A 21,589-nucleotide genomic window follows, 5' to 3' on the forward strand; every position below is an offset into this window, starting at 1 on the left:
TTAGCATGTCATACAAAAAGTGGGGAAAGGGACAGAGACTATCCTATATGTAAATAGAGTATTAAAGAAGTAAAATTAATTTCTGCATTTATATTACAATAAAACGAAGTAAGACTTTAGTAATACCATTCATTAAAGATGCCCTCAAAATGAAGTCATATAATACTACCTAAAAGGTAAACGTGCTATTTTAAGTTTTATTCCTGCTTTCAATACTAGAATACATAGTTGATAAAGAAGGTCAAAGATCCATTTTTCGTCTCCCAAACTTAATCAGTGAGGAGTTTCTTATTTTTCATTTGCCCTCTTTAAAAGTCGTGACTGTGGAAACCTGATTCACTGTGAAGAGAGGCCACCAGGGGTAGATACACCTTCTGTATCCTGTTCAAAGGACTAACAAGAGTAATCAGTCATGGGCTACCAGGGCATCTCAACCCTGGCACAAGTGACATAAGGGACTGGATAATTATCTGTCAAGGGTGGCCATCCTGTGCATTGCGGATGTTTAGCAGCATCCCTCGCCTCCACCCACTAGATGCAATAGCACCCCATCCCCTCAGTTGTGACAACCAAAAGTCTCTAGACATTGTCAAATATCCCCTAGGGAGCTATTTCTGGGTCACTAAATATATATGGGCTGGGTGGTTCATATATTTATTAATTAAAAACTATGCAAAGTACTTGAATAATACTAATAAAGTCAATTCTAATAACTGAGAGGTGGAACAATTAAATTTACCTCCAAAGAAATTTTGATAAACACTGACAAACTTAGTTTATGATGGAATTGAGTATATCATGAAACTAACTACCATTCATTCACGGAACTGAGAGTCTCCGACACAAAACATTTTCTCAGTCTTTACCAGAATCAGATTAATTCTCAGGTTACTGCCCATTAAGGAACTTAGATTAGAAATAGGAGTGGCTATTGAAATTATCCTTCCTACCTGCTCATTTTGCAGGAGAAATTAAGGACCAGGGCCACAAAGGGACTTGCTCAAGCTCACACAAAAAGTTCATGACAAAACAAGATTAGAACCAGGGTGCCCTGACTGACACTTAAGTATGCCTGGTGTCACTCACAAAACTAAATATAAATAGATATGTAACCTGCCACATTCTACATTTTTTCCCTTGGTTCCTGTTCTATATGCAGCGAAATTATATGGAAAAATAAAACCAAGCCTATAACAACTTTTAAAAACGGGAGATGGGATTTGTTAGTTTCTATCTATTAAGCAAGAGATGCCTGAAAAACTGGTAGGGCAGAGAACCCATTGGGAGCCTGATAAGTACACATGTGCACTTACCATCAGCTTCCTGCAGGGTCCTACATGGCGGCTACTGCCAGCTGGGTGCTCCACTTGGTCTAAACAAGAAAGATACAGGAATGAAACACAAGGAAAGTGAAATGGAAACAATGACAAAGAATATAATGGAGGACAGGACAAAACTGTGTGTATATAAGGAAAAGAAATGCACACATAAAGATGAAGGAATTGAATGAAACAGAAGGAAAATAGTTATCTACTGCATCAAGGTTCTCATGAAATAAAATTCATCTTTACATACTTTATTAGGTGCTGATGTTATGACCAATTTCGAGTGCTAATTCTCAGACCTGTATCATGCCCATGTTTTAAGACTGTTGTTCTTATCATTTTAAAGTGTCACTAATATATTCCTAAAACTTCTCTAGAAAATCCTCAGGCCAACCTATGCCTCTCATTTTACAGAAGAGACACTAAGTACCATATACGTGAAACGATCTACCCAAGATCATATGACAAAATTAACTCTACAGTAAAATGAATACTTGAGAATGAGAGTGCTATCTATAGTTCCTTCCACTGTTATTTAAGACCCATAAAAGATTCCCACTGCAATTATAGCAAAGGTACAATGAAATTGGAATGGAGCCGATATTTTTGTTCCATTTCATCTCACACCAGAAATGATTATCAGCCAACAGTACAGAACTCCTATCTGAACAAATATGATTCACCACTAAATTATATCAATAAAATTGGATTTCTACCATACAGAGAAATCCAACAGCCATAACGACTACTTTTTAAGACCACGCATGTATAACATTTATACTTCTGGTGCCTGGAACACAAGTTACTGAACAAAAATTGCCTAAAGCACCACATGAACCATTAAATAATTCAACCCACGTCTGGATTTATTCTAATAAACTGGACAAATCCTAGGAATTCTAGAGAATAATGTTTCAGTTAATGTTGTGGCTTCAGAGAGAATGCAGACTTCTAAAAGGCTTCCTGAAGCTACATTAAAAATTCAATGCAATAGTGAAGGCTCATCTATTTGGTGATATAAATGAATTAAATTTAGACCCATATGTAACTCCATTTGCTGCCTCCTGAGGACCTATTCAACTCTGAAGTATAAATGAGAAAAACATTCGTATACAGAAACCAGCTACATATGATCATTGTTTGGAGAACTCACCATCTTACTCGTAAATACAAATTTGATCCCAAACTTTGAGATTCCACCTGTGAGAGTTCTCCAATTGCAACATGACAGGTCATCAAGCTATGGGCTACCCTGAACAGGGATTAGTCCCTTCACCCCAAGGGGTAGTTACACCTGCTGCCTCCAGTTGCTCACAACTCATTCACCACTTAATGCCTGCCAATTTAACTTTCATCCTCTCTACTCCTATGGAATCCCATTTTCCATGGTTACCATTGATCTCATAATTACAAAACCCAAAGTTTCTTCAGGCTTTATCTGCCTCGTTTTTCTTTAGTATTTGATGGTTTAATGAATCTTTCATTCTTAAAATTTCCTCTCCTCCGTTGTATACAATCTCCTCCTTTCATGACCACCTGCTGTTTTGCTAAATCTTTCTCTTCTTCCTGCCCTTCAAGGAGAGAGTGCCACACAGAATATCTGAAGGTTGGACCCATACTTTCATAGGACAGGAGGTTGAAGAAAAGCATCTACAAAAGTATTCAGATAAACAAAATCTTATAGAATAGAAATATCATAATGAGATTAACTGTCTAACTTAAGAGAGAGAAACTACAAGACAAGAACCGCAAGTCTTTAGAGAAGGAAGAGCCTTAAAGACCACTGAGCCTGCATCCCAAGATTCACTAATATACCTCTCTCTCTCAGCTTTATTTCATGAAACGAATTGCCTGAAATATCACAAGTTAGGAGCAGACTGGGACTTTTATTCCCATCCAATTTGCTACTCTTCCCACTGCATTTTAGCTGCATTGTTAGTGGCACTTTCGGGGTTCTAATTTCACCTTTAAAGAATGAAATACAGAACAATGCCAAATGCATTTCTGGCAAATTTGGGAAATTATTAAGTATATAAATACATTACACATCTTTGTAAATTTGCTTGGTACTGATGTTAGCACTCAGGACACCTGGTTGAGAGTTTCCAAAAGAAGACAGAAAGCCTTACCTTCGCAAAAAGCAAAAAGTTCACATTAAATGACCTCTTTATGGATTAAAAAAAAAAAAACACCAACGTTTTGACTAGACCCTGTCAGGAGGAAAGCTCAATGGATAACAGCAAAGCTGTGAGCTTAAGGAACGGCCAAAATGGTGCTACCAATGTTGGTGATGGAAGAGACAGCAAAGAGTAGCCTGAGTCAGACCCCAGCACTGCTCTCCAGGTGGTGGTGGTTAGAAGTTCTGCAGGCAATGCGCTGAGTACAGAGCAGAGAAGCTGCAAAAGGACAGATAAAACTAAGTTTTCCACAAAGAATGAAGTCCATTTTAAAATCCTTAATGAATTTTTAAAACTAAAGAAATACGACTTGGGTGCCCAGGAGGTCATCCAAAGTCACTGACAGCACACAGGGAGAAGGCTGAAGAGAGAACAGCACCTCAAACGGCAAGCAGAAAGTCTCTGAGAAAGACTCAAGATCAACAGCACTACCCCCAGGGGAGGTATTCACCAGATGGTCAGGAGTGGCTTTCCCAACGGGCCGGGCCGAGGTAAAACCGGGAGGGGAACAAGCAGCTTGGTGCCTGGAGCTGCGGGTCCATGGTGTCTAAAGGAAAAGTCTGAAGCAGCACGATGTTGCAACAGGTGATTTCTATGAAAGTAATATGCTTCACATTTTCTCTATTTTTCTTTTTTACTTAGAATAATTCAGAAATTTTGCCTCATAGTAAAAAATTGTTATGATCCTATTTATTTACCCTTGGGCGTAAGTTCAACTTTTTTTGGCAGTTAAAGATGTCAAGGGCTGTCTGTAATCCTGGAAGAAAATTTAAAAAAATAAAACCTCTCTGGTTTTAAGTTGCTCATAGTATTCAAACAGGATTTTAGGCTTTGCTTCCAACAGAAACAATGGAAAAATTTTGTATTTTTTAAAAGTTCTGCAGATCACAGTATAAATTCCTGGAATATTTGCTTCCTGCCAGGGGGGTTGCCTGGACTTTGCTGCTATGGAGGCCACAGGCTACCAGCCTCTCCCAAATGTCAGGCTACCGGAGAACAGCAAAGCTCACATCTGAAGGGAGTCTGGCTTTTCATTTCTTCTAAAAAAGTCTTTTAGTGGCTTTCTTTGACTTGTTAATTTCAAATACAAGAACAGGTTCTCCAAATAAACTTTAGATAATTCAAATTAAGAAAGCATTAAGTGTCCTTAAACTCTCTTTGGAACCTCAAAAAGTCTTGTGACAATTAAGAAGATGATTTTAGAGACTAAACACTCTGAAATTTAAACACACCTCTAGCTTATTCTATTTTATAAGTAGTTTCTTTAATTTTGAGGGTTCTCATGGCTTTTCTGTAGCCTTTACAGGAAAAAAAAGTATCTAAATCTTGAAAATCTTACATATAAAAAATGAATAGGCAACTACAAAGAACTTATTTCAAGTTCAGGTCTCCCTCACCCGTGGCCAAGCCAGAAGGAGGAGCTGTACAGAGGCTGTGATACAAGTGCCTGGCAACTCCCAAAAGAGAGGGTGAGGAGACAGCCACACCCTCAAGAACTGTTACTCTCAGCAAAAAGGAAAGTAAATTTTCTTCCCTTTAAAGGCCATGAAAAATCGTACAATGCCCGACGAATTAACTGCAAAACATAATTTTAAAGTATTTTCAGGAGTACAAGCCAGACTGAAATCTGAGAAAGGATACAAATAAATACTTATAATTCATTCTTTTTATTTTTCTACAGAAATGCCCACAAGAACCACGGTCAAGCAAGCAATATCACTAATTAATAAAATCAGGCTACAATGTATTCATAGACATGGAAAAACAACAACAACAAAAACAGAGAATAAACAAACACTAAACTGTTGGCAGGTCTCTCAATGATGAAATTATGGGTGAGGGTCTGATATTTTTTCCCCTTGCCGCATTTTCTGATTTTACTAGGATGAACACTTGATTACATTAAGTAAAAGATAAATGAATAGATTACTTAAAATAAATAGCTACAAAGGGAAAATTAATAAGGCTTTTAAAAATGTTTCTACTGGTTGAGATTAAAATACACAATCTTACAAAAATACAATTCAGAAACGGCTTCAGCTTTCTACTTTCCCTATACACCAAAAAGTAATGTGAAACTGCTTCTCTATTATATCCATCTCTACCTGTACACTCCATCTTAATTGTTCCAGAAAAAATCACTATCTCCTGAAACATCAAATACACAATGGGCACACCATTATAAAGGTTTAAAAGAGATTTAAAATATTCATAACAGATATTATTAAACAACCCAATTTACTTAAGCATTCAAATAATCTCTAGGAACTTTTTGGTATCTATCCTTCCAACTCTTTTTTTTTTTTTAGGCACCATGTACACACAAACACACAATTTAATGTCTCCTCCTTTTGAGTAGCCACACATTTTTTTCTTTTTTTACTGCACTTAGTTAATATATCCACTGTTATTTAAATTAAATACCTAATTTAAACAACCATGTTATATCAATTCTTAGCTACTAAGCTGAGAATTAATGTCTGATAATGAATTGCGAGAGTCTTGAGAACACTTCATTAGGTCTTTATTTTTCTTCTTAGGCAGTGACATTTGAATACGTACGTCATAGTTCAGCAGAGATTTGAAAATTTAGTTTATAACCAAGGGAATTTACAGAAATAATAACCATATATCCACTTGGATCTACTATGAAATGAAACATTTTATTCCAGTGTAATTTTAAGACTCTTCTCTTCATTACAATTGCTGACGGATCTACCCCCCACCTCTGTGGAGGACCTCAATGCCTTCCAGCCGCTTCTGGAGTGCAGATGCGCCTCTAGCCGACACCGCAGACTTACTGTTTTACACAGGGGTGAGAGGCTGACAAAAAACCACCAGGTCTGTCTTTCAGCTTCAAGAAGCAGAGAAGAAACAAAAATGTTTTCTCCTCTTAAGATAATTATTTACTTTTTAAAATAAATTAGGTATAATTTCAACTCCCCATATTTTTTTAATAGAGCTCCACCTAAAAACAAAATTCTACTAGCCTATTTATCAACTATCAGTCTACTATTCATATTTAGCCAAAGCTAATTATTCTCGCTAGAGCAAAACAAATTTTTCTCTACATACTTTAAGTTTCTGAAATAATGGCATAGCAGAGAGAAGCATTTTGATACTTTTCCTTGAGTGCCTATTATCGACAAGGCACTTTGTTAAGAACTACAGGAATACAAATATATCACCGCAAAGATGTGTACCCCGAAGGAATTTAAAATTGAAACGGTCTATTCAATTTTGTTAAAATCAAGCCCTTTTACAGAAAGTCTCTACTTTGTCAACAAGACGCACATTATGAATGGGTAACATGTTCCAGAGAATCCATATTTCATTCAAAACAAAACATGAGAGAGGAAGAGGGAAGGCAAGAGGGAAGAACCAGCAAGGGAGGGAGAACATGATATAAGCAGCCAATGAGCCAGGTCTCCCAAGTGTTCCAAGGACGCAGAGGTGAGCTGCGGCTTTCCTTAAGTGCAAAGTCCTGAGCCCCCAGCCTTTCCTAACAGATTCGAGCACTGAGACTATAGCCTTTTACAAACACTGAATCTTACTCGGCCCCAGTGTCCAAGAAGTATCCACATCATCTACGAGTTAACACTTTTTCCAATATAGAATTAAAGTACTGACCACAGGGCACAAATGAAGCCTGGAGGACTTCGTAAAGGACTAGGATTTGAAACACACGTCCATCCTAGGCCAGCGCCCACAACAGCGAGAAGGGGTTCTCAACCTCAGTCTCATCCCTCATTTCACCTGCTCCCAGGAGGTTCCTGTGTGCTGGGATCACACATCCCTGCAAAGAGCTGACCCCAACTAAGATGAGACACTGGACTGGGCTCCCCTTCTCCTCCATGATGCTGGGGTGACACTCTGATTAAAAGTAGGTCCTGCTCCTCTCCCCTCTTTTGCCCGCCGGCCCGCCGCGCGGCGCCCACGCCCCGCAGCAGCGGACCCACCCGCCCTCCTCTCCCCTCTTTTGCCCGCCGCGCGGTGCCCACGCCCCGCAGCAGCGGACCCGCCCGCCCTCCTCTCCCCTCTTCCGCCTTTACCGGCTCCTCCGCCACCAGCCTCGACAGCCTTGCCACCCTCACCTTTCCTCCTCCAGAACAGTTACTGGGGGAGTGGAGATAATACAGAGCAGCTCCCGGAGCCACGAGGGAGATCAAAGGGACGGAGTACCCCATCCTGGAACGGCTGACTATCTGGGAGAACCAGCTCCGGTGAGATCACCAAGGGGCACGGGCTTTCCTGGGTGGGACGGCAAGCGACCGGAGTCCCTCCCTTCCACCTTCCTAGGCCAGCTGGTAGAATTGGACAGGCGGTCCCCTTAGGCCGCGGCGGCTGGTGCCCCCACCACGCGAGGCCCCCCAGACCAACTGAGAGAGTTGGGTCGGAAATCCCCAGACTGCGGAGAACAGTGACCGGGGGATCCCTTCCAAACACGTGACTCCCCCGTCCGACTGGGAACAGTGCACTCTCCCGGGCTGCGACAGCTGGCGCCCTCCCGCCACGCTTGGCGCCCCGGGCCGACTAGCTAATTCGGCCGGACGCTCTCCCGTGCTGTGGCGGCCAGCGACCCTCCCCGCATTCGGAACCCCAGGCCAGCTGGCACTCTTCCAAGACGCTTCGGCTGCCGAACCTCCCCTACGGCGAGAATTTTCCAGAGTTAAAGGACCCACAGCAACTTTCACTGGTGGAACCCGTAGACAAACGTGTGCCATGAGCGCAACCTACGGGGCAGGATAAGAAAAACAGAACCCAGAGATTGCACAGAAAAATCTTTCAACCTGTGGGGTCGAACACCCAGGGAAATCTGACTAAATGCCCAGACGCCAGCAGAAGATAACGGATCACGGCCAGAAAACTGAACATATGGCCCAGTCAAACGAACAAACCAATAGTTCAAATGAGATACAGGAGCTGAAACAACTAATGCTGAACATACGAACAGAAACGGAAAACCTCTTCAAAAACGAAATCGATAAATTGAGGGAGGACATGAAGAAGACATGGGCTGAACATGAAGAAGAAATAGAAAAACTGAAAAAACAAATCACAGAACTTATGGAAGTGAAAGATAAAGTAGAAAAGATGGAAAAAACAATGGATACCTACAATGACAGATTTAAAGAGACAGAAGATAGAATTAGTGATTTGGAGGATGAAACATCTGAATTCGAAAAAGAAACAGAAACTATCCGGAAAAGAATGGAAAAATTTGAACAAGGTATCAGGGAACTCAAAGACAATGTGAACCGTACAAATATACGTGTAGTGGGTGTCCCAGAAGGAGAAGAGAAGTGAAAAGGAGGAGAAAAACTAATGGAAGAAATTTTCACTGAAAATTTCCCAACTCTTATGAAAGACCTAAAATTACAGATCCAAGAAGTGCAGCGCACCCCAAAGAGATTAGACCCAAATAGGCGTTCCCCAAGACACTTACTAGTTAGAATGTCAGAGGTCAAAGAGAAAGAGAGGATCTTGAAAGCAGCGAGAGAGAAGCAATCCATCACATACAAGGGAAACCCAATAAGACTATGTGTAGATTTTTCAGCAGAAACCATGGAAGCTAGAAGACAGTGGGATGATATATTTAAGTTACTAAAAGAGAAAAACTGCCAGCCAAGACTCCTATATCCAGCAAAATTGTCCTTCAAAAATGAGGGAGAAATTAAAACATTCTCAGACAAAAAGTCACTGAGAGAATTTGTGACCAAGAGACAGCTCTGCAAGAAATACTAAAGGAAGCACTAGAGTCAGATACAAAAAGACAGAAGAGAGAGGCATGGAGAAAAGTGTAGAAAGAAGGAAAGTCAGATATGATATATATAATACAAAAGGCAAAATGGTAGAGGAAAATATTATCCAAACAGTAATAACTCTAAATGTCAATGGACTGAATTCCCCAATCAAAAGACATAGACTGGCAGAATGGATTAAAAAACAGGATCCTTCTATATGCTGTCTACAGGAAACACATCTTAGACCCAAAGATAAACATAGGTTGAAAGTGAAAGGTTGGGAAAACATATTTCATGCAAATAACAACCAGAAAAGAGCAGGAGTGGCTATACTAATATCCAACAAATTAGACTTCGAATGTAAAACAGTTAAAAGAGACAAAGAAGGACACTATATACTAATAAAAGGAACAATTAAACAAGAAGACATAACAATCATAAATATTTACGCACCGAACCAGAATGCCCCAAAATACGTGAGGAATACACTGCAAACACTGAAAAGGGAAATAGACACATATACCATAATAGTTGGAGACTTCAATTCCCCACTCTCATCAATGGACAGAACATCTAGACAGAGGATCAATAAAGAAATAGAGAATCTGAATATTACTATAAATGAGCTTGACTTAACAGACATTTATAGGACATTACATCCCACAACAGCAGGATACACCTTTTTTTCAAGTGCTCATGGATCATTCTCAAAGATAGACCATATGCTGGGTCACAAAGCAAGTCTTAACAAATTTAAAAAGATTGAAATCATACACAACACTTTCTCGGATCATAAAGGAATGAAGTTGGAAATCAATAATAGGCGGAGTGCCAGAAAATTCATAAATACATGGAGGTTCAACAACACACTTTTAAACAACAAGTGGGTCAAAGAAGAAATTGCAAGAGAAATTAGTAAATACCTAGAGGCAAATGAAAATGAAGACACAACATATCAAAACTTATGGGACGCAGCAAAGGCAGTGCTAAGAGGGAAATTTATTGCCCTAAATGCCTTTGTCAGAAAAGAAAAGGCAAAAAATGCAGGAATTAACTGTCCACTTGGAAGAACTGGAGAAAGAACAGCAAACTAATCCCAAAGCAAGCAAAAGGAAAGAAATAACAAAGGTTAGAGCAGAAATAAATGAAATTGAAAACATGAAAACAACAGAGAAAATCAATAAGACCAGAAGTTGGTTCTATGAGAAAATCAACAAGATTGATGGGCCCTTAGCAAGACTGACAAAAAGAAGAGAGAGGATGCAAATAAATAAGATTAGAAATGGAAGAGGAGACATAACTATTGACCTCACAGAAATAAAGGAGGTAATAACAGGATACTATGAACAACTTCACGCTAATAAATACAACAATTTAGATGAAATGGACGGGTTCCTGGAAAGACATGAACAACCAACTTTGACTCAAGAAGAAATAGACGACCTCAATAAACCAATCACAAGTAAAGAGATTGAATTAGTTATTCAAAAGCTCCCTAAAAAGAAAAGTCCAGGACCAGACGGCTTCACATGTGAATTCTATCAAACATTCCAGAAAGAATTAGTACCTACTCTCCTCAAACTCTTCAACATAATCGAAGTGGAGGGAAAACTACCTAATTCATTCTATGAAGCCAACATCACCCTCATACCAAAACCAGGCAAAGATATTACAAAAAAAGAAAACTACAGACCAATCTCTCTAATGAATATAGATGCAAAAATCCTCAATAAAATTCTAGCAAATCGTATCCAACAACACATTAAAAGAATTATACATCATGACCAAGTAGGATTCATCCCAGGTATGCAAGGATGGTTCAACATAAGAAAATCAATTAATGTAATACACCATATCAACAAATCAAAGCAGAAAAATCACATGATCATCTCAATTGATGCAGAGAAGGCATTTGACAAGATTCAACATCCTTTCCTGCTGAAAACACTTCAAAAGATAGGAATACAAGGGAACTTCCTTAAAATGATAGAGGGAATATATGAAAAACCCACAGCTAATATCATCCTCAATGGGGAAAAATTGAAAACTTTCCCCCTAAGATCAGGAACAAGACAAGGATGTCCACTGTCACCACTATTATTCAACATTGTGTTGGAAGTTCTAGCCAGAGCAATTAGGCAAGAAAAAGAAATACAAGGCATCAAAATCGGAAAGGAAGAAGTAAAACTATCATTGTTTGCAGACGATATGATACTATACGTAGAAAACCCAGTAAAATCCACAACAAAATTACTAGAGCTAATAAATGAGTACAGCAAAGTAGCAGGCTACAAGATCAACATTCAAAAATCTGTAGCTTTTCTATACACTAGTAATGAACAAGCTGAGGCGGAAATCAAGAAACGAATCCCATTTACAATCGCAACTAAAAGAATAAAATACCTAGGAATAAATTTAACCAAAGAGACAAAAAATCTATATAAAGAAAACTACAAAAAACTGCTAAAAGAAATCACAGAAGACCTAAATAGATGGAAGGGCATACTGTGTTCATGGATTGGAAGACTAAATATAGTTAAGATGTCAATCCTACCTAAACTCATCTACAGATTCAATGCAATACCAATCAAAATCCCAACAACTTATTTTTCAGAATTAGAAAAACCAATAAGCAAATTTATCTGGAAGGGTAGGTTGCCCCGAATTGCTAAAAACATCTTGAGGAAAAAAAACGAAGCTGTAGGTCTAGCGATGCCGGACTTTAAGGCATATTATGAAGCCACAGTGGTCAAAACAGCATGGTATTGGTATAAAGATAGATATATCGACCAATGGAATCGAACAGAGTGCTCAGATATAGACCCTCTCATCTATGGACATTTGATCTTTGATAAGGCAGTCAAGCCAACTCACCTGGGACAGAACAGTCTCTTCAATAAATGGTGCCTAGAGAACTGGATATCCATATGCAAAAGAATGAAAGAAGACCCATATCTCACACCTTATACAAAAGTTAACTCAAAATGGATCAAAGATCTAAACATTAGGTCTAAGACCATAAAACAGTTAGAGGAAAATGTAGGGAGATATCTTACGAATCTTACAACTGGAGGCGGTTTTATGGACCTTAAACCTAAAGCAAGAGCACTGAAGAAAGAAAGAAATAAATGGGAGCTCCTCAAAATTAAACACTTTTGTGCATCAAAGAACTTCATCAAGAAAGTAGAAAGACAGCCTACACAATGGGAGACAATATTTGGAAACGACATATCAGATAAAGGTCTAGTATCCAGAATTTATAAAGAGATTGTTCAACTCAACAACAAAAAGACAGCCAACCCAATTACCAAATGGGAAAAAGACTTGAACAGACACCTACCAGAAGAAGAAATACGGATGGCCAAGAGGCACATGAAGAGATACTCAATGTCCCTGGCCATTAGAGAAATGCAAATCAAAACCACAATGAGATATCATCTCACACCCACCAGAATGGCCATTATCAACAAAACAGAAAATGACAAGTGCTGGAGAGGATGCGGAGAAAGAGGCACACTTATCCACTGTTGGTGGGAATGTCAAAGGGTGCAACCACTGTGGAAGGCAGTTTGGCGGTTCCTCAAAAAGCTGAATATAGAATTGCCATACGACCCAGCAATACCATTGCTAGGTATCTACTCAAAGGACTTAAGGGCAAAGACACAAACGGACATTTGCACACCAATGTTTATAGCAGCGTTATTTACAATTGCAAAGAGATGGAAACAGCCAAAATCTCCATCAACAGAAGAATGGCTAAACAAACTGTGGTATATACATACGATGGAATATTATGCAGCTTTAAGACAAGGTAAACTTATGAACCATGTAATAACATGGATGGACCTAGAGAATATTATGCTGAGTGAATCCAGCCAAAAACTAAAGGACAAATACTGTATGGTCCCACTGATGTGAACGGACATTCGAGAATAAACTTGAAATATGTCATTGGTAACAGAGTTCAGCAGGAGTTAGAAACAGGGTAAGACAATGGGTAATTGAAGCTGAAGGGATACAGACTGTGCAACAGAACTAGATACAAAAACTCAAAAATGGACAGCACAATAATACCTAATTGTAAAGTAATCATGTTAAAACACTGAATGAAGCTGCATCTGAGCTATAGGGTTGTGTACTTTAAGTCTTTGCCCTCAAGTCTACACTTGTTTGTTGTTTTTGTTTGCTTGTTTGTTTGTTTGTTGTTGTTGTTTTTTACTATTATTACTACTTTTATTTCTTTTCTTTATATTAACATTTTATATCTTTTTCTGTTGTGTTGCTAGTTCCTCTAAACCGATGCAAATGTACTAAGAAACGATGATCATGCATCTATGTGATGATGTTAAGAATTACTGAGTGCATATGTAGAACGGTATGATTTCTAAATGTTGTGTTAATTTCTTTTTTTTTCTTTCCGCTAATAAAAAAATAAAAAATAATAAAAAAAAAAAAAAGTAGGTCCTCAAGATAAATGTGGCCATCAAACAACAGAAACCTACAGAACTGAAATGGCATGAAACTGTATGTGCAGTCCTTGGGGAATGATTTGATTAATAAAAAATAATCCTGTTCAGGGCACATGGGAACAACTATGATATATACAGTGTCGTAACCACCATGACCACAGTTTTTGGGAAGAGAAATGAGATACTGCACGTGAAGAACTCTGCACAGCACCTGGCAAAGTCTCAATAAAGCGCATCAACTGTAAGGATTAGCCACAGTACACTCTACTAAACTGATTACAAAAACTTCACACCTACAAATCTAAATTGTCAGCATTTGTTTCTTCTTATGAAGACAATGACGTCTCCTTCCACTAACAATTCCTTATTCATCAATTTGCTGTGTTCTTTTGTTCTACATTGATTCACAGGATCCTACCCAGATATCATTACAGACACATACAAGCACAATGTGAACAGAAGTTTAACTGAGTAAAAAGAGAATTCTGTCAAATACACACTAATGTTCCCATCAATACACATTAATGATCTAACAGTATAAATGCTGAGTATATTTCATTTTATAAGTTTGTAACCCACTAATTTCATTGCTTCTAACCAATTGCCTATGCCTAATTTTAACATTAAACTTACTAGTTTATTTTAATGGGTCTTAATTATTGGGGGAAGAATCTTAGACCTTTCTGAGAATCAGATAAAACCTAAGGCCTCCCTCCCTGGACTAAAACACAATATTTGGTAGGCAATGTGGGGGTCCTGAGGGAACCCCAGGAGCCCATCCATGGATCTCCCTTGTTAGCAGTCAATCAGGTTGTGAGTCCCTGCAAACATGCCTATCAAGGAAAGGCGGAAACCTGTGTGCTCACCTCAAAAGGAATGTCAAGTACTCAGAATGCTACATAAAAATGCTACACAGATCAAGATATCGTTTACTTAAAACTTTAATATCAACTTAATTAGTAGCTTCTCCTAAGAAAAATGATTCTTTCGCACTTTTTTTTTCTGATTTCAAATCCAGAAAGACTGCAAAATGACACATTTCCTATCTGTCATACACAGTACTGAAACTGCTCCCACACAGTTACTTTCCAAGGTTGTCCAAATGTCCAAAATGTCACTTCCATCAACTTGGTGGTAAAAGGACAGGAGGATTATAAGTAGTATGGACCAGATAAAAGCATGACAGAGAATAGGAAGAAATAAGAAAATCTGGGCAGCAAGCATTTAATGAGATCTGTTTATTTCCCAGGCACTCACAACTAACAGAATTCCAAGAATTATCTAATCCATCAATCTATGTAATCACAGGTGCCCTAGTTTGGGTAACTAGTGAAACAAAGCTTTTAAGAAAAAACCAGGCCTCTAGCACATGAAGAATTCTCAACCACCCATGATTTGATCTAGTTGCAGATCCAAAGAAGCTCTTTACTCTTACCTAACTGGTGATCTACTTAATTCATCACACATCACCAAAGAAAAAACACATGGGTTTTAAAAGGCCAAGTGAGAACGATGTTGAAACTGTTCATCTGTTAAAATCTGGAAGAGCTACCACAAACCAATGGATGGGCAAAGCCAGGATGGAACTAATAGCCCACGCCTAGCAATCACAATGAGATGAGCCAAAATCAGAGTGCCAGGTGTGTTCCTAACAAGGCTTGTTCTTCACAGCAATCCTGCAAAATAGGTCTTATCCACATTTTACAGACAGATAAACTGAAGGTGAACTAATCTATCCGAAATAACACTGCTAATAAGCAGTGGAATGGGCGCTTTTAACCAGGCCTCTTAGCTCCAAGGCACACCAGAGTATATTCCACGGGAGTACATTTCCTCACACTTCATGGTACAGGTGGGTCAGCAGTTTTCCCTTCTCTTCTCCACCCAACACACGCATTTCAGACTCATTTTTAACAAGTTATTCATTTGCAAAGTTCTGATCAATGTGTACTTAACACAGAAGCAAGAATGAAGCCCAAGTAGTATACTTCCACTCCACTAAGAAAATTTTAGTTAGCATTTTTTAAATGTGATTTAGCATTTTGTGAGAGAGAAAGCACAACAATTAGTCACTGTGAAAACAAAGTTCACTAATTTCAAGTAATCTCTGACAACTACTCATGAGCTTTGGAGGACTCTCAAACCAAGAGGGTCAGAAATCAAGTTACTCAAGCATCATTTGTTCTTCACTTAATATTTTCTATACTCTAGTGCAACCATGAATTTACCTTGGCATAAGGACGATAATTTACATTATTTTCTAGCCTGAATTCTGAACTTATAATTTTGATGGAACCACAAGTGCAAATATATGCTTATTAAGCTGAAACTTCAAATGTGATTTCTTTATCAAATATTTCTACAATCACATCGAACAAGCAAATAATACTTCCTTTGATAAACTATTTCGCTGATAATAAACTTCTAAAAACTAGCAGTTACTCTTATTCATTTATTTAGGATGGCCAGTGACAAGTAAACTATAATTTGAACTCATCTTAATTCTACAAAAATGACAATCCATGATAGGTAAGTAGACAAGGAAATTGTTTCATCTTGTAAAAGGTCAAAAACTGCAACTAACAACTCAGGTGCTACTTGTAGTTTAAGCCTGCCGGAGAGGAATAAAAGTGTTCCTTCTCTATTGAGGCACTGCAAAGTTAACAAGGGAGAACTATCAGAGCAGCTGAGATACACTCCCTTCTCACTAGGACACTGGACGTTCTGCTTAACCCCAGCAGTGACTTTATTTCGCAGAGAAACGAGCTCTAATTTCATATATTAAAAAAAAAAATGCTGACAGACCAAGAAAAGCATTATTCTAAACCTCAAATTGGCAAAAGAATGAAAACTGAACCTGAGACGCCAAACAGTAGAAAGAATTGCGTTGTTGAACATTCTAAACTGGAATGCAACTTCAAACACTGCACATACAAGAGTATTAATTCAGTTTTGGGGTTCTAAACATGGGCAAACAAACCAGTTTGCCTACATTTTTGTGGCATGTGGTGTCCGAGGAAACCTACAAGAGAATGCACCAAAAGACAGGATTATAAGTGTAAGAAGAAAAGACTGTTTATCATTATAGCTTTAATAGAAAAATAAGGAAGGGACCCTGGTATTTTAATCAAAGCAAAACAATCTTTTCCAACACTACATTATTGATAACAATCAGCTAATGCATTAAGGGTGAAATTAGGATTTGGTCTCTGAGACACTGATCAATAAAAACATAAAAAATTGAAATTGTTTTGAAAGTATCAAGTTAGCAAGGATTTAGATGCCATATAATCTTATTTTAGAAACTGGTATTTTTATATACCCACACATATTGTATTATTAAATTTTATCATTATAATGTATCTCTTGCTCTGAAACTATTCAAATATTCCCCTGTATGGTGAAAATAAAAAATTTTAGTACAACATTTAAAATAACTACACAGCATTTACCAACTTATTAAAATTACCAGCAAACAGGATTTTTAAATTTCAAAATCATGACCACAAAAGTGGGAGGAAGAAACAGCTACAATAAATGCTTCAGAACAGAGGATTTGCAACTATGAGAATTTTCTAGCCTCCTATCCATAATCCCTCAGGATGTATTCTTAATAAATGCACCTTCCATTCAGGTTTTAAACTTCTTAATCTTTTACCTCCTCCTAATTTTTAGAGAAAAGAGCAAAACAGGAAGGAAAATGCTGAAGAACTGTGATGAAATGAAAGCATGGATTATTAAGGAGTAGTGCAGTCTCTCCTATTGTGTGTATTTGGGGTGAGGGGTCAGGTGTTAATCACTAAATCTAATGCACTGAACAAAGGTATTATCAGTAAAAGCTGCAAGTAGAAAAAGCCATATTACATTTTGCTACAAATTAAAGAAGTTCTTTGAAACTTGAAACCCTCACACATTTTAAAGAAACTGCTGTAGCATACAATTAAGAAATCCATCTCTGTCCCTCAACAGGAAAATTCAAGAGTGCACAAAACCAAACAGGTCAGGGCAACTCAGTTCACATTCTGGCTTCCTTTCATGCTTTTCCTCTGAATGAGTCAAACAGCTAGAATAGAACAGCTTTATCAGAAAACAAAAACCCTTAAGAAGGTACTGCTTAAGCTTTTTAAAGGAAAAAGTAAAAAATAAAAAGCTATCAGGCGGTGGGCCTTGGTGGCTCAGCAGGCAGAGTTCTGCCTGCCATGCCAGAGACCCAGGTTCAATCCCTGGTGCCTGCCCATGCAAAAAAAACACAAACACGTTAAAAAAGCTTTAAGGGGTGCAAGAATTCTCACCTGCCATGTGGGAGACCCAAGTTTGATTCCCGGCCCATGAACTTCGCCCTTAAAACAAATGAAAAACCAAACAAACAAAATTCAGCAAACGGTGCTGCAATAACAGGATACTCACATGGAAAAAAAACGAAATGTGACCCTGGCCATATACAGCACATACACAAAAAAGCTATCTTCCCTCAAACATTTTGGCAAAACAAACGAAAAAATCAAATAAACCCTGTCTTCTTGTTATCACACTGTAAGTCAGTGAAAGAAACGTAACAACAAGCACCATTTAACTCAATTATATCCACAAACAAATCAGAATTGCACTTAAGATCAGTTTTCTGGTTTCATTTTTAGAGTGCATATTAGTTACAACATGTTCATGATCCACAATGTTCAGCTTAAGAGAACTTTCAAAATTATATTTCATTCATATAGCCAATCATTCTCAACGAAAGAACACTGCTACAGAAGCTAAATATCAATGGTTTCTTGCAATCTTCAGTAAGCAAGACAAAATTAAAGAGCTCACAGCATTAGATCCAAATCTCTCTGCCAAATGCACTGCAGAGGGAGTTATGCAAAATCAATGTCTTGCTCTGTTTTTGTGACTTCTAAGCTAATACCAAAATAATACAAAACACTAAGAGAAATGATCTATTCATAAAAAAAAAAAACACGCGACAGCTAACTAAGGGTAAAAAAAATTATTTGGGGTGCTGAAACAAATACATCTATTCAGTCCATAACAACTCAAAGTAATAACTAAATGATCAATTCTCACCATAAACTGGCTTTCCAACATCAAAGACTTCACTTAATCACTGCCTTATTTAGGATTAAAGTGGGCAATTCTATAGCAAAAAGTAAAATTTCATCTTGACTAACTGATAAAGTCAACAAAACTGCTTCTCATTCAGTATAACTGCCCTAACTTTACAAACATTATGTATAAGAACTGGTTTTTTGACAAGGTGGAGTTGTAATTCAGCACCTGTGAACTTGGACAAGCCACTTAATCCCTCTGAGCAGCCTTATCTGCAATATAAAATAGTGATTTCTACTTTGCAGGGCTGTTGGGAGGATGAGCAAAGAGGATATGGAGCACTTAACACGGTGCCAAGCACCCAGGAAGTTCTGATGAAAAGAATGAGTGCTTACAATGTCACTATCAGCAGGAAGCAGTGATTCATCATACAACGTGCTGTGCAGGTAAGTGTCAAATCATGAGAAATGGCAATATCAAAATATATCATAATAAATGAATTCAGCCAAAAACTCTTGTAATGGTAAAAAAATAAAGACAGCTTTTAGTATTTATCCTTTTCCCTTTAAGAAGCAATGGTAGTGTTTTCAAATAACTTGACTCTCCAAGTCATTCAGCTCCCCTAAATAATTTCAACCAAGTTATTAACATTAATAAAACCAAACTTCAGAACTGTCCTTGGCAGTATATGAAGTATAAACAGGCCATCTGAATGCCAAACAAAGTATTAGTCTATCTGAAACTGCAACTTTCACTCTCCATACAGAAATGTCTATTCATTTTTAATTTCCATAATGGTATTCTTGTGGAATTCACCCAATTTCTCAGTTCTCGAGAGGCAACTTCAAATTAAAAACTATAGTGAATATTAGGTTCACATATTGTATCAACCCATCTGTAAACCAGCACATGAAACAAAGGCTAAATGAGTTTAAGAAACAATAATAAATCCACACTTAAAAATAACTTAATGTTCATATTTAAGGAAAGCAGAGCAAATTGGGTCTTATCACCTTCAAATTATAATTGGGTTTTTAAAAGTCAAACTTTTGAACTCAGTAGAAGGATCTTGTTATTTATCTTTTTGAAAACAATCAGAATCACTTTTTTCTGGATTAGGAAGCCTCATTTACACATGGACAGGAAAACTAGAGTAACAGCCTAAGTATAGATGAATAGCCTACCTCCTAATATACTCAGTTATGATGTTCGAAACAGTTTTTAATTATGGCATATATTGGGATTTTTGTAAATTCATTCACTGAAATATAATTGAAAACTTAGAAAAATGTTTTGTAGAACTGCAGTTTCATCCACATAATTTCCCTATAAACAAGATTACACACAAGCGCGCAAAGGCACAAAATAAAAATATTCATCTATTGATTTATCTAAATTAGAAGCAATTCAGTAGCAACATCAGATATCAAAGACAAAAAACAAACAAAAAATAAACAAATTCCCTAACTCCTACAGCTGAAAAAAAAAATTAAAACTCTACTGAGCTTTTAAAAACAGTATCCCTACAGCAGCCGAGAAGCTGGCAATGAACTATCAGAGACAAGACATTCACTGCTCAGCAAAAGCATCACTGAGCCAGAACACAGTAAAAGACAGGTCCTTCAAGGCTGACCCACCAGGACACCACTCACTTGAGTCAATGTGACAAGCCTGCCAGCCATGTAGCAGTTCATGCTTGGGCTGCATTTCCAAAGGAAAGGCACCACCTCCAACCATCCCATGCCCTGCTCCAGCACCTACAAATAAGAACTGTGGGTAAGTGTCCCGTAAGTATGAGGCTGCAGGACCTGAGAGAGTGGCAGAGAGATCTTAACTGCCCACCAGGCACCCCATGAGTACAATACAGGGCCTGGCTACTTTCATCCTCAGTCACCATGTCCAGGCCTCTAACATACCATGGAGTCTGAAGCACAGCTGTCAGCTTCTAGGGAAGGCCAGGAAGTTCACCTCCACAGACACTGACCTGTTCTTTGCTTTTATTATTGCCCACTACAAGAAGGCAAATAAAAGTCGATAAAAGGCAGCATACTATGCAGCAGAAAGAGCATGAAAAGCCTGGGTTCAAGTTCTGCCTCTGACATTCACTAGCAACTTCCCAAAGTGTTTGTGTCTTTTATCTGTAAAGTGGAGACAATCTGAATGCCCCAGGGTGAAAGGGTTAGATGAGAATGCATGTAGGAGCAACCCAGCACTAAGCACCTCTCTCTGGGAGGCTCTGTCTCCTCAGAGCCTCTTTCTGCATCTCTGTTTCTACCTGGTATCTAGTAGTTTGCTGTGACCTCCCATTTCCCACTGACTTTCTCTTTCCCCAACTAGTGTATTGCTCTTTCTTTCCTTCCCCTTCTCAATTTCCTTTTCACTGGTCCTCTCCACCTTACTCCACTTTGTGACCACAAAGATGCATCGTTGCCTCTCAAGGGCCCCTCCCCACCCCTCCCCGGGACCTTGAGCACAACAATTAAGAACACCCAAACAATCTGGCCTGCACTCACCTGCAACAGAATAGACTACAAGCTCCTGCTTGGAGGTGCAGTGGCTGTTAAGTCATCCCTCTCATCTCCCCTCCCAATCCAACCTTACTTTAGTGCCTGGTAAAAAAGGGGTCAATATGTCCATTTGCAAAACAGAGACTCATAATTCAAAATACTCATGAGTTTCAATGTTGCCCTCAGTACACACCACCCCAACTATAAACTTAGCAAGCTGTTTCTAGAATGTCAAGCTCAGTCCCTCCTCCTGGAATGCTCTGCTCCTAAAATTTCAAGGGCCTCAGCAAGACCACTCTGACTACCCATTCACTGTCATGC

At 38.4% G+C, this 21,589-nt stretch overlaps 1 protein-coding gene across 8 annotated transcripts in view; it reads right to left on the reverse strand.

The window, feature by feature from the left end:
* Positions 1-21,589, reverse strand: part of PRDM2 (PR/SET domain 2) — a 113,812-nt gene that overhangs the window by 15,975 nt on the left and 76,248 nt on the right. For 3 of the 8 annotated variants that reach the window (XM_077151234.1, XM_077151235.1, XM_077151233.1), the window contains one exon: positions 18,008-18,055. The exons of 2 other annotated variants lie outside the window; for them this stretch is intronic. In XM_077151234.1, the coding sequence (XP_077007349.1) occupies positions 18,008-18,055 (48 nt within the window). Of the gene's footprint in view, positions 1-1,313; positions 1,373-18,007; positions 18,056-21,589 lie in introns of all 8 variants that reach the window. 3 more of the 8 variants (XM_077151236.1, XM_077151237.1, XM_077151239.1) reach the window with 1 other exon arrangement.

The sequence above is a fragment of the Tamandua tetradactyla genome, chromosome 2 (assembly GCF_023851605.1).
Source record: "Tamandua tetradactyla isolate mTamTet1 chromosome 2, mTamTet1.pri, whole genome shotgun sequence".
NCBI classification, from domain to species: Eukaryota; Metazoa; Chordata; class Mammalia; order Pilosa; family Myrmecophagidae; genus Tamandua; species Tamandua tetradactyla.